The sequence below is a fragment of the Dipteris shenzhenensis genome, chromosome 16 (assembly GCF_047967505.1).
Source record: "Dipteris shenzhenensis isolate YYH24624 ecotype China chromosome 16, Dip_SZ_1.0, whole genome shotgun sequence".
Lineage (NCBI taxonomy): Eukaryota > Viridiplantae > Streptophyta > Polypodiopsida > Gleicheniales > Dipteridaceae > Dipteris > Dipteris shenzhenensis.
Window position 1 is genome coordinate 41,131,293 of NC_141611.1, and position 13,507 is coordinate 41,144,799.

Genomic DNA, 13,507 nt, shown 5'->3' on the forward strand with positions numbered 1-13,507 from the left:
ATTTGTCAAGAGATTTCCAATCAAAGATCACATTGGCACGAGCTACAGTAGTAATATTTCCCTAATTTCTCTAAACAAAAAAGTGTGCCCTATCAAGGGGAATCTCTATTTGAAAGGGATGTTGGGAAAGCAAGGGAGACATGGTGTTCACACAATGATTGAAAATGAAGCTTATTCATTCATGAGAGAGATGGCCAATATATAGGCAAAAGATACAATGTACATATGAGCTCAAGAGAGCATCAACATCCACAAAATTCTCCATGAATCTCTCAATCACACACCACACTCCTAGATTCACTCAATCACACCTACTAAGTGACTCATCATTAGTCACACCTGCACACACACGTGTTCACACATTCACGCATGTGATCACACTCATAACCATGGACCTTGCAACCTTTGGTATGATCCCATTACATCAATTTGTCCCAACAAACATCCGTGACCACAATGGTGACAAGGTAAAATTTTTCCAAATCTATTGCTCATGCAATGGATTGGGATGCAATACACCCTATTGCTAAAATCAAGATATTTTGTTGATTTGAGCAATAGGTTGTGTGCATCCCCAACCTATTGCTCAAGAAGTAGGTTGGAAGTTTACCTAACTTGATGCTTGAGCAACAGGTTGGAATGCATCATAATCTCTTGCTCCAAAAATATCTTTATTTGAGAAATAGGTTGTGTTGCATCTCAACATGTTGCATGAGCAACAAGTTTGGACTTTTCTCAACCTATTGCTCATGCAACATGTTGGGTGCAATCTAGCCTTTTATTCAAATCAAGATATTTTATAAATTATTGCTTATGGTTTAGGGTAAAGTATCTATCGTTAAGGTTTAGGGTCTAGGGTTAAAGGTCTAGGCTCTAGGATCTAGGGTCAATGTTCAAGGGTTTAGGGTCTAGGGACTAGGTTATTGGGTTTAAGACTTACAGCCTAAAGCTAGTATCTAGGGCCATGGATTTAGTATCTAGGATCTAAGGTCTAGGTTCTAGGGTCCAAGCTTTAGGATTTAGGGTCTAGGGTCTAAGGTCTAGGGTTTAGGGTTAGGATTTAGTGTTCAGGGTCTAGGGTTTAGGGTTTAGCATCTAGGGTCTGTGGTCTAGGGTCTAGATTCTAGGGTTTAAGGTAATTTCATAGATATGCTTCATCAACATGATGAACAAAAGTCTTCAAACTTCTGAAATATAAATAATTTGAGGATGCCCCCATTACTATTACATAAGTAATATAGAAAATTTGAGTATAATTCTAAAATCTAATATGCTATTTAGGGAATGAAATATCATTGAATAGAGTGAGATGAACTGAAATTAAGAAATGTCCTTGAATATTCAATAGAGTGAGATGAAGTGATACAGCCATGATGCCGAGGGAATTAATTTAAGAGATCATCTCCTTGAATAGAGTAAGAGTGAATTGACTTATGGGCCATTAAAGAAAAATATATGCATAAATTTAATAGGTTATCAACAAGAGGAGGCTTCTAAGGTAAAATGGACATTGAATATAAAGATATTCAAGAGATCATAAAGATAAACACCTTATCATACTTCTTTCTCCTAGAATCATCAGATATTATACCATGGGAGTAACTTTATTATAGTAGTCTATGAGCATGATGTTGTACATTAAGGCAGAATAATAATATGTAGACTTGAAGAATGTCATATTTACAAAATATCCATTTGTCAGTTGAAGTTTTTACTTTATCTATCAAGCCATAGACCTACTTGATGTTTAATATGAACCTCATTTCTTCTTTAAACATGTAGTTATTATTTGTAATATCAAATAACTACCAAAAGTAAGAGAGGTTCAACACTATTTATTACTTACATCATAAATTAGTTAATAATTTGTACATTGACTCCTTAGTTTATGATTCACTAAGTATATTCTTGATTTAGTTTATGTTTTTCATATTGTTTCCCAGTGGCCTGGAATGCTGCAATAGTTGCAATTTCCCTCACATCTAGGAGTACTTCCTTGATTTCCTCCTCTTCTAGAGTTACCTCTACCTCTAGGATTCCATGTCCCCCTCTAAGTGGGAGGACCATGACTCTGAGTCGATGAAGATGGAGACTATCTGCCCTGGTACTGACCTCTGCATTGATTGCTAGAGCATACAAAGTTCTTTCCTTTTCCTCTAAATGACCCTCTTGCACCTCCTCTTGTTGTGAAGGCAGTGTCATGATTCTTCGAATATGTTTTGAGACCACGTCTCAATTGCTCCTGCATGAGCATGACTGACATGAGTTGAAATGTTGGAGGTTCACCTTGAGTGACTAATGCAGTCACAAACTACCCATAATCTGATCCAAGATCCAAGTCCATTGATGGCAAGCTGGACTAGTCTTTCTTGTTTGACCTCATGTCTAAGTGATGTGAGCTAATTGCCAAGGTCCTTCAATATGAGTAAGAAGCCAGGACCTGATTCATTTGGAAGCATTGGATTGTTTTTCAGTTGATTCTCCAACAAGAGAATACGTGACATGTTGTTGGCATTGTACCTCTTTTCCAAAGCCTTCCAAGCAAGAACAGCTGAGGTCTGCCCACGAAGAAGAGGGATCATCGTATCCTTCACATTGAAGTTGATTATATTCAAGGCAAGTTGAGCCTTGGTATCCCACTCTTTCTGTTGCTTTGTGAGCTCTAGATGCTGATTTGCCATAAGAGGAGTTGTTGAGGTAGGCTTGGGTCTCTTTTCATCTTCCGTGATTATGTCCCATAAGTTCTTCAGCTGAAAAATGTTCAACATTATGAGGATAGGATGGCCACATGGCTAAAAACTAACCACACACTGGACCCAGGGTCAGTTAGATCTTACCTGTGGGGCACATATGTGATTAATCTAACCAAGAGTAGATTGAACCTAACCTTGGTTAGCCCTCATCTACTATGTGGAAAAAAATTGACCAAGGTTCTTAACCCAAGATTAACTCCACCTAACCCTGGTTACTTCTAATCTTCCACGTGACAGAGAGCCAGGTGGACTAAGGTCAGAAACCTTAGGTTTAGCATGCAATGTAAGGACGATAAGATGACGATGATGTTAGCGTGGAGGTAATGGCAGAGACGTAGAGCAGAGTCGTGTAGAAGCTGCAATAGCTAGTCGTGAGTGCTGAAGGCACTATAACAGCCGTGATGCTCCTATAGAGGCTCGGGTTGGACATGCTTTGGGTTGGTGTTCTAGAGGTTAGGTTGAGAGGAAGAGCCGATGAGCCACTCGTGTTTGCTGGTGTTGAGCTCGTATGTGTGGCCTTGGCGCCTTGGATGGCCCATGAGCCCTTGAGCTCTTTTATTATGCATTTTGCATGGGCTACCAATGTTGCCAATGAGGTCTCCATTTTCTTTGCATAGGTGGAGATGTGCTTGGAGCCTAGGGCTCCCTAGAGAGCAGGAGATGGCATCGCCCTTGTAGGGCATTGTGAGCCTGGGCTACCCAGTAGATGGAGCCCATAGTTGAGGTCATGTGAGAACCATTGTTCATGCGGTCGCTTAGAGACATTGTAGTAAGAGGCATCTGCTCTGCTGTGGAGGAGGTTGTGGATCTTGGGGCTGGAGATAGTCGTTGATAGTGTCATAGTCAATTTCTGTGGAGGTTAGGCATAATAAAGGATGGAGTTGCAGTAGAGTCACCACCCAAGCTTCTGTATGTTTGTAGAGCTGACCCGTCGGCCATGCATGGAGCTGCTCGTTCTGTCGTTTGAAAGAGGTCGTTTGCATGCTCCTTAGCTGAGTGTTGTAGTTGTTGTAGGCTAGACTTTACAAGTCAACTAGCTGCTTAGTCGGCTGAGCTGAATACTAGAATAGAAAGAGTCTCCCTCTCTTTTCAACTGGAATACAAAACCTCTTAGAAAATAGAAATGAACTCAAAGGAGAATCTCTTGGTCTCGAACTTGAATTCTCTCTCAAATAAAGTAGACCTCTCTCTCTCAAAATGTAAGAGAACAACCAACACCTAAACAAAGAATCTCTCGAAGATAGAAGAAGAACTCTCAAATCTCTCTCTCAATAGAAATCTCTCAAAGACACATTGAAGAAAACCTCCCAAAGATCTCACAAGCTAGGAGATGGAGGCTACCTCTCAATTAGGGCGTGATGCCTTGACAACATGCAAGGGATTTGGAGCACCATTAGCTCTGATACCATGCTAACGGAAATGAGAGAGGGAGAGAGAGGAGTGCACACAAGATACTAACTATACACTAATTGTATTCTAAGGAAAATAGGAATATATACATGGACCCCTTAGGGTTAGGGTTAGGTTTAGGGTTTGTCCCATAACTCTTATGGTGCAATCTACACACCATTCTCAACAACAATGTCTTTGTTGTTCTAACATTCGTACAAGTTTACCTTGACAAGTTTCAGTCAGGTGGCACAATCCTATATTGCAATAATTTTTCTTTCCTATTGAAGAATTGACCTATATGTTAATGTTTTAATGAACCTTGTCCACATTTGATTCTATCAAATGGCATGTGGATATATGCATAGGTAAAAAAATGCATATATGTTTAATGGAAACATCATAGTAGCTAGTCTTTATAATGTTTCAATTGTCTAGTGTGGTTTTGTTTCTAAAGTATGAGCTTGGACACTTTTCTAGGTTCATTTAGATAGGTTCCCTTCTCCATACTAGTCAACATATGACTTCCATGTTTGTAATTTTTTGTAATATTTTAAGCTATATCTCTTGAGTATTATAGGAATGCCCTATTGCTATGTTAGTTGTTGTTTCCAAGAACTATTATGAGCTATGTACATTTGGAAGAGATTGATATGAAATGCTCTCATCTTCACATGTATTTATAAGTATAGACATTGTGAGCTACTTTGAATTCTCACCTTGTGGGGCTTCCATTGGCTTGGCACAAATGTCTATATATAAATAAATTCTCATGTGGGTGCACAAGATTCCCCTCATGTGAGAAAATGATGTATACTCCTATTATGGCAACCCTAACCTCTAAGTAACAACCTTAACCTTAGAATGAGGTATGCTATAGCTCTAACTCCCTCTACCTACCCACACCAACTCCCTTGATCTATTAACTCCTTGTCCCTCATATGGCTCAACACTTATTTCATTACATGCTCAAGTCCTTGAGAAAGATACCCAAGAAGTCTCTTCTCAATGTACCAAACAGACCAATACTCTTTCCCACTTTGTTCATAATCTCACTGCCATTGTGAAGTGCCAGCTTTTCCCTAGAGATTTGCATTATTCATCATACCGATCATTTTGAGAAGAGACTCCTTGGGTGGACTTGATTGTAGTTCATTCCTTCTGGGGCCATTTTGAACACCTCTTGAGGGTCCAACATTTTGTCATGACATGATTCGGACTGATCATAGAGAATGGTATAGGATCTCATTTCCTTTCACGGATGCAACATATCATTTAAGTGGTATTTAACAAGGACATCTTCAAGGACTGGTGTTATCAAAACCAGTAAGAAGAAGGACTATGCCATAGATGCGCAGCATATGGAGTTTCCCATGCCAGAGCACATATGAAGTTTGACAACAAGTACATGCTCAAGAGCAGGATAGTATGGCTATATCATGTAAATCAAGAGAAGTGATGCCAAACCACGGATGAGATCTAGAGGGACCCTAAAAAGTAGAAGAAGTAGCAAGAGGTGGCATAGACCATCTGATAAGAGAAGACAAGACCTTCTCACCTTGGGTGTAGTGTTAAAACCATATTTTAGAAGTTTCTTTACTAATGATTTCTTTGTCACTTATAGCATTTGGTTTGATGTTCATTTTGCATGGACAAATCGTGTGTTTGGACATTGGCCAACCAAGCATGAGTGTTAGTATGCTTTGAGTCAAAGGAAGCATAGTCACTAGCTTCTTTTGATTTTATGCTAAGAAACTTTTTGGCTCACATTATCTTATCACAACCATTATAAATATGCTTTGAAGATGCAATAGTTCATTTCAACTTATGAAATATTTTTTTACTTAAGAAATCAAGATATAGACAAAAGAGCCAATATACTTTAAGATGCAATACATAATCCTAAATGATAAGCATGTGTTTATGACCATATAAGTGCAAAAGCACGAAGTGTTTGCATGCATATGTACATGTGCATGTTTGTGGAGGAAAGGCTTGGGCAACGCAGGTGCGCATTTGTTCATGCTTACATTAATAAATACAAGTATCAAAATTATCATGAGCTAAGGATATTAAGTGAAAGAAGGACCCCTAAAACTCGAGCAAGCTTAATACCCTCCCAAATCATTTGTTCTCTCGTAAATTTTTTCAGGATCATCTTGGGAGAGATCAATGATTGGAAGAGAAAGAGATTTGGCATTATAGATTAACTAAATTCTATGGTCTCCAATATAAGAGGTCAACATACACAACGCTATGGCATGAACTATCATACAATTAACGTTATAACAAGTACATGAAAACGTTAGCTTTGGGAAGCCTTCCCAAAATGATATGATAAGTTTGTTTGAAGTTCTCAAGGACTATCTCCTTCCCTTACAACTCTCATAGTGCATATTTTCTTCTTGTACTTCACCATTTATTGGAGGTCTCATGTTTCGATGATGTTAGATTAGCCCACGAGTCCTTACAGCAGTGTTTAGGATCAAATATCATTAAAGATGTAATAGCAGTAGGAAGTATGTGGAAAATGTGCACGACTATGTAAACAAGAATAAAAGAGTTGGAAGTATTTTAATATGCAAGTGCGGTTGAATTACAAGCAGTAAAAAGCTCGATCCTGCTCAAATCAGCTGCTGCGATATTCGAATTGAAAGAATTGGTCCATCTTTCCCTCCTCTCATATACTGAATCTTCACCTGCAGCCCTGAGACCATCAGCTGCCGGTCAGTATTGAGATTTAACAGCCAGAAGGATCCCCTTTAGATCACATTTCTCAAGTCCATTCCACTTCTTTTCGAATTTCACAGCCCTTGTAAGGTTTCCTGAATTTGACGAGACGGATCAAGGCATCCGAAAATTCTTGTTATGCTTGTGGTCACCTTCATTTGCTTGCAAGTTCGTGCTTGCTGCCGCAGCATACAGTGAAAATTTTACTTTCGGCTGCAAATCGTTAAGCTTTGCAACCCATGACTTCAAATCCAGCAATGCTGTAGTGTTCCCAGTAAATGCACAGCAAGAAACTGTTATATGCCATAGCTGACGCAGTAGCCGTTCGAAGACGGACACACCGCAAAGTTATCTAACGGCATGCTTCCATCTATAAATAGAGACGCGAGAATGGAGAAGGATACTTTCAATCAATGTAAGGTTTCGGACAGGAAGACGGATGTCCCAAGAAACGTAAAAGTTCAAGGTTGTTCTAACGTCATTCTCCCAAAAACTGAGCTTCTCACCTCGTGTGGTTTGGCTTTTCAAAAGTTGAGCGTCAAAAATGCCACCAGCTGCGGCATCACAGTGATACGGAACAATATGTTCATGGACCTCTTCAAAAGTCCATTCCCCATTCTGGTATTCCTTATGCAAGAAGAGTTCCCAATGCCGAGCCTCAAGAGTTTGCATCGTTCCTAAGAAGGCCATTGCAGTGACGGATCCTCAATCCACATGAATGAGTGGTCTTATAAGCCATGGCAATCGCAGGCATAAGATAGAGAATAGCCTCTAGCCATCCGATTTACGGAAGTCACGCTGCAGCAGTATGAAAATCTTACCTTCACAAGTTAGAAGGTTGCAGACAGGGCAGCGTACCAAATGGAGGTCTGGGAACATCAAATAAAAGATGACTTAGACGAAATTCAGAGAGTAAAACTGAAGCTTGCAAGCACTCAATTTTGGTCGTCACCTGCAATCCACATTCCTAACCGGACATTGGACATGCTACACAGTTCAAACGGCTCGCATTGAGATTTCAAGTCTTCATTTCCTACAATTGAAGCCAGCTCGGAGAGTCTCTCTGTCACAAGCGCCTCTCCAGATTTAATGCAAAAAAATCCGATTCTGATCCAATCTGTAAGGTAGAACGGAGTTTGTCATTAAGCAAAAACCACTAAATCTTCAAACTAAGACCGAGATGCCCTTGGTTGTCGACAGACTTTAAAGCATACATTTTAGTCAGCTTGATTTCCTCTACATTATCCGAAGTACAAATTTCCATTCTTCTTACCGATATGCTTGTCCATCATGTGAAAGCTATAACCGTGAGTTCCATCTGCGTTGACAAACACATTACAGAGGCATTCAGTATCCATTCCCAGCCATTCGATTGCCTTTTTCAAACTCTCGCCGAGACAGAGAGTTTACCAAATAAAGAGGCATATAATCTTCGCCAGGAGAATTGAGGCGCAGGTTCAAGGGGAACGTTCAATTCACGAATACACAGTGCTCTCCAAACATTTTCTTCCGTAACCATACGATAAAATGAGCGATTGACCAATGCAAGCCGCATAAGGGATTTTCCATTTAGAAACTTCATTACGACAGACCATAAGTCCGGATCAACCCTGCAACAATGTACGTCAAGCCTGAATAATAGCGGCGAAAATCGGACAAGACGGATCAAAATTATAGAAGTTGAAGCAATAAGATTGGATAAGGTGCTGGATCGAAGGCTAAGCTAAAGCTCGGCAATTCGGATGAAATACAAGTTTACCAGATTTTTGAATGTTGGATTAATCTAGTAGAAAAAACCTACAAACTGCGATAACAAAATTGCAAATGCATTCCATAAAAAGAGGCAGAATTGCAAGAAAAAGCACGAGACCAGGAAGGCGGAGGGCTGTTTGCACGGAATCGCTTGCCGAGGCGGTGGCAACGGTCCACAGTGAAAGGGGGACGAGCGATTGATCTTGTAGTCATAGTGAGGGAACATGCAAGGATTAAGGAAGGCAGGAAGGTGATGGAGCTTTACAATTGGAGCAGGCCTGCGAGAAATGCAAGGATGGAGGCACAGAACAGAACAATGTAAGAATGTAAGTTTATCTGTTTCTTCAACAGAAAAGAGATGACGAAAATGAAGAAGACGAAGAAGATGAAGAAAATGAAGAAGATGAAGTTGAAAATGTAGTGGGGAATGGACACCCGGACGGGATTCCGGGCTGGAAAGTGCCCGTAATCTCGCGACGAGTCGCCGGATTCTATGCACTTTCCAGCTCAGAATCGCTGACTCGGACTTCTTCCTCTGCGTGGAGGGCCACTTGAAAGTGTCTTGTTAGATGACACGTGGTGGATTTGTAACCGTGGTCGAGTTCATCGTGATAGCTGTAGGTCAAATTAGGAGAGGGTAGATTCCCTCTAATAATCTAGCCTGATCGGATGGCTCAAATTTGACCTGAGCCGACTGTGGACCTTTATGCTTTGAGGGAAGTGCCAAGGGCAGGCATGTCCCGGTTGTTGGGAAGTGGTCGAGTGACCCAAGATTGGCCAAGAGCCTATGAGCTAGTTTCCAGCGAAAAATGCCGACTCCCGACATTACTCGAGCATCGAGGTTCGAGGGAGGCGACGCGGCTCTCAAAGTTTTTTTGTGATTGAGTCTAGCAAGGTGACATGGCTCTCAGAACTATGATCGATTCGTCAGATTGAGGAATGCTTATGTCATTTTGAAGATTGTTTTATCGACTTACATGTCGTGCTATGAGGTTTAAAGGTTGTCAGAGTTTGTTTTTGTGAAAGAGTTGACTTTGATTGAATGGGGGAGATTTTCATCTAGCCAACCTCACACCTTGATGTACATGAAGTGTGAAGAGAGTGGGAGAGAAGGAAGGAGTCTCACTTGCAGCTTTCTCACATACACAATGGGGGAATATACATAAAGGTGGAGGCTGAAAACAGTTTTCCTCTTCTTAGTTGTGAAAGCCAAACTCTGAGTACAAAAGAATAGGTACCCTATATGTGGGTCTCAAACCAAACTCAGCTAACTAAGGTGGCATACTAACTGAGCCACTAACTAGAGTACATAAAGATAGCTGTCATCCAGCTATTATTCATGGGCGGTGTACCAACCGTATTTGCATCTAACAAGTCGGTGACATAAATGCACAACGATCACCCTGGCATATCACGAGTGGAGCTCGATATCTCAACACTCTCCCTCAAGCTCAATCCCAATTCCTACACACCAAGCAGGTCTCTAAACTTGCACAGCTTCTCTGCACCTAATGCCTTCATGAATATGTCAGCTACCTGATCCTTTGTGCTGACATAAACTAGATCAATAAAACCTACTAGAATCTTCTCCTGCACATAGTGATAATGCACCTCAATGTACTTTGTTCTAGCATGATAGATTGGGTTATTTGCCAAGTGTATACTGCTCATGTTGTCACAATAAATGACAACTGGCCCATTTGTAGATTGATGCATATCATAAAGTAGCTTATGCAACCAAGCTACCTCACATGCAGCCATTGCTGCATCCCTGTACTCAGCCTCTATGATCGACAAGGCAACTGTAGGCTATTTCTTGCTGCTCCAAGTGACTGTAGCACTCCCAAAAGAGAACATATATCCACTTGTAGATCGTCTATTAGAAATACTACCAGTCCAATCAGCATCAATGTATCCATGCAACTGTATCTGAACCCCAGTCTCATAAAATAGTCCATACTGCAATGTGGACTTCACATACCTCAGTATGCGTCTAGCCGCATTCAAATGCGGTTTTCTTGGAGCCTGCATAAACTGACTTACCAACCCAACATCATAGCTCAAATCTGGCCTGGTAATAGTCATATAAATCAAACTTCCTACTATGCGTCTGTACATAGTAGTACATAGTAGGGTCTTTCAGAAGCTCACCTGCATCTGCACTCAACTTCACATTCTGCTCCAAAGGAACTAAAATAGGCTTACATCCTGTCATCCCATATTTGGACAGCATGTTCAATCCATACTGCCTTTGCAAGAGCCATATCCCACTTGTGGATCTAATCACCTCAATTGTGATGATCAAATCATCAACATAAATGACAAGCAGCATAATGCCTTTCTCTGTTTTTCTCACATAAAGTGAGAAATCTGCCTTGGAAATCTGAAAGCCAATAGTGACAAGATACTGTCCTATCTTGTTAGACCATGCTCTGGGTGCTTGCTTCAAGCCATACAAGGCTTTCTTTAACATGCAAACAAACTCAGGATGAACATCATGAACATAACCTGGTGGCTGCTCCATATAGACCTCTTCTTGCAAATCACCATGCAAGAAAGCATTCTTTACATCCATCTGATGTAAAGACCATCCCTTTGATGCAGCCATAGCAATGACTGCTCTTACGGTTGCCATCCTTGCAACCAGACTGAATGTTTCTTCATAATCAATGCCATATGTCTGTGCATACCCCTTGACAACTAATCTTGCCTTGTATTTGTTCACAGAACCATCTGCATTGTGCTTCACCTTATAAACCCACTTGCAGCTAATTGCATTCTTGTCTTTAGGCAAAGGCACGATTTCCCTTGTAGCATTTGCTTCCAAGGCATCCATTTCTTCATCCATGGCTTTCTCCCATTTTTCTTTTCCCATGGCTTGCTCAAAAGAAGTGGGTTCTGGTTCATGTATCTCTTTGACCATATAGGCATAGTGAATGGCTGTAAATCCATCATATTTCAGCCTATCCACAAAATACCTAGCTTTGGTAGACCTAAAAATAGGCTCACTACCAGGTGCTCTCAAAACATCCTTTGTCTTCCTTACCCTAGGTGTAACAATAGAAGGAATACCCAACTCATCATCAAGGTTATGTTCTGAGCCACTGGATTCACCATCCACATAAGAGTGGCCTACATTCACATCAAACATGGGCTGATCTACTTTCTCTTTTCCTTTTTGTGATACTTGCATACCACTATCTGCATTGCTTCGAGGAGATCCTCTTGATCTCAATCTGTTTGTCCCTCGGTTTGTCCATGGCGAAGTATGTGAACCACTGCTAGAGGACACTATAGGGACTCCACTAATATTTTGTGATTGCTGCTGTGAATTCTGTGCAGCATTACCATTTTGTGCATCTACATCATCAATCACATTTACTGGTTTATACCAGTTGCTCATCTCATAAAAAACATCTTTGCTCACTGTAAACTTCCGAGTAGAAGGGTTATAGCATCTATACCCTTTCTACTACAGAGAATAACCAATAAAGATGCACTTCTCAACTTTTGGATGCAACTTGGATCTCAACTCATCTAGCACATGAACATAGGCAATGCAACCAAAAACTTTCAAATAAGAAATATCTAGTTTCCTACCAGTATACCTCTCCTTTGGCGTTATGCCATGTATTGCTACACTGGGAGTCCTGTTCATTAAGCCCAATAATAATATGGCAAGTCTTTTTCGTTAAGCATGGCACGAGATACCTCTCCAATATGCCTGTTTTTCCTTTCTGCAAGTCCATTTTGCTGTGGGGTATGACTGCATGAATATTGCTACTTTATACTATGCTCCTGTAGGAAACTTGCAAACTCATTTGAGAGGTACTCTCCCCCTCCATCTGACCTTAGGCATTTTATTTGTAGGCCTGTTTCTTTTTCAACCATAGCTTTAAAAGCTTTGAAATGCCCAAACACTTCACTTTTCTTTTTCTTAAAATACACCCAAACTTTTCTGCTGTAGTCATCAGTAAAAGTGACAAAATAATGACAGCCTCCAATAGATGCAGCTTTAGTAGTCCACACATCAGAGTGGATTAATTCCAATGGCCTCTTACTCTTTTGAACATGTCTAGGAAATGGTTTCCTTGCCTGTTTTCCAAATTGACAGGCTTCGCATACCTTATGCATTTCTACAACCTTGAACTTAGGCAACCTGCAATAATATTTTGGGCCTGCATTAATTTAAGTCGCTGTACATTAACATGACCAATGCATTTATGTAAGATATCAATATCTGCAACTACATCGGTCCCATGTGCAAACATTGCTGCACTCAATTCAGGCATGTCTGCATCCAACATAAACATCCTACCCTTCTTCTTCCCTTTTGCTATCAAGCAACCTTTATTTTTCATATCCTCAATAAAGCATCCATGAGGATTAAATATACTTGCAAGCCTTGCTCAACCATTTGACCAACAGAAATCAAGTTCTTGGTGATATTTGGGACATGAAATACATCAAACACGTATTTCTTTTTTCTATCCTGCATAGATAAAGGAATGTTACCAATCTACACGATAGGATGTGCAGTATCATCACCAGTCTCCACAAATCCTGGTCTTTCCATTTTCCTTGCATCCTGCGTCCATTCTGCATGACATGTCATGTAGTTCGATGCACTTGAGTCAACATACCACACATCATTGCTTTCTTATGCACTTGTCACAGAATTAGTCATGTGCTGCACCATAAACAGATGCTCATTTCTGTCATCACCCTGTCTACTAGAGGATGCATAATTGCCTTGCTGCAATTTTCTAGTCATGATGTCATTCTGCTTTTTATAGCAGTCTTTAACCATATGACCCATTTTACCACAGTAGTAACATTCAACATTGATGTTTGCATTTTGGCCTCTCTGCCATCCACTATGA

At 40.5% G+C, this 13,507-nt stretch overlaps 1 protein-coding gene across 1 annotated transcript; it reads right to left on the bottom strand.

The window, feature by feature from the left end:
- Nucleotides 1-6,726: 6,726 nt before the first annotated feature.
- LOC147892959 (putative F-box protein At3g61730) lies at nucleotides 6,727-8,792 on the bottom strand. The gene is made up of 8 exons (XM_087386826.1): nucleotides 8,743-8,792; nucleotides 8,283-8,482; nucleotides 8,146-8,190; nucleotides 7,825-7,989; nucleotides 7,694-7,741; nucleotides 7,379-7,549; nucleotides 7,025-7,132; nucleotides 6,727-6,849 (listed from the first exon to the last, which is right to left on the bottom strand). Exons 2-8 carry the CDS (start codon nucleotides 8,452-8,454, stop codon nucleotides 6,767-6,769), a joined length of 792 nt encoding a protein of 263 aa, XP_087242952.1. The 5' UTR covers nucleotides 8,455-8,482; nucleotides 8,743-8,792; the 3' UTR covers nucleotides 6,727-6,766.
- Nucleotides 8,793-13,507: the final 4,715 nt, after the last annotated feature.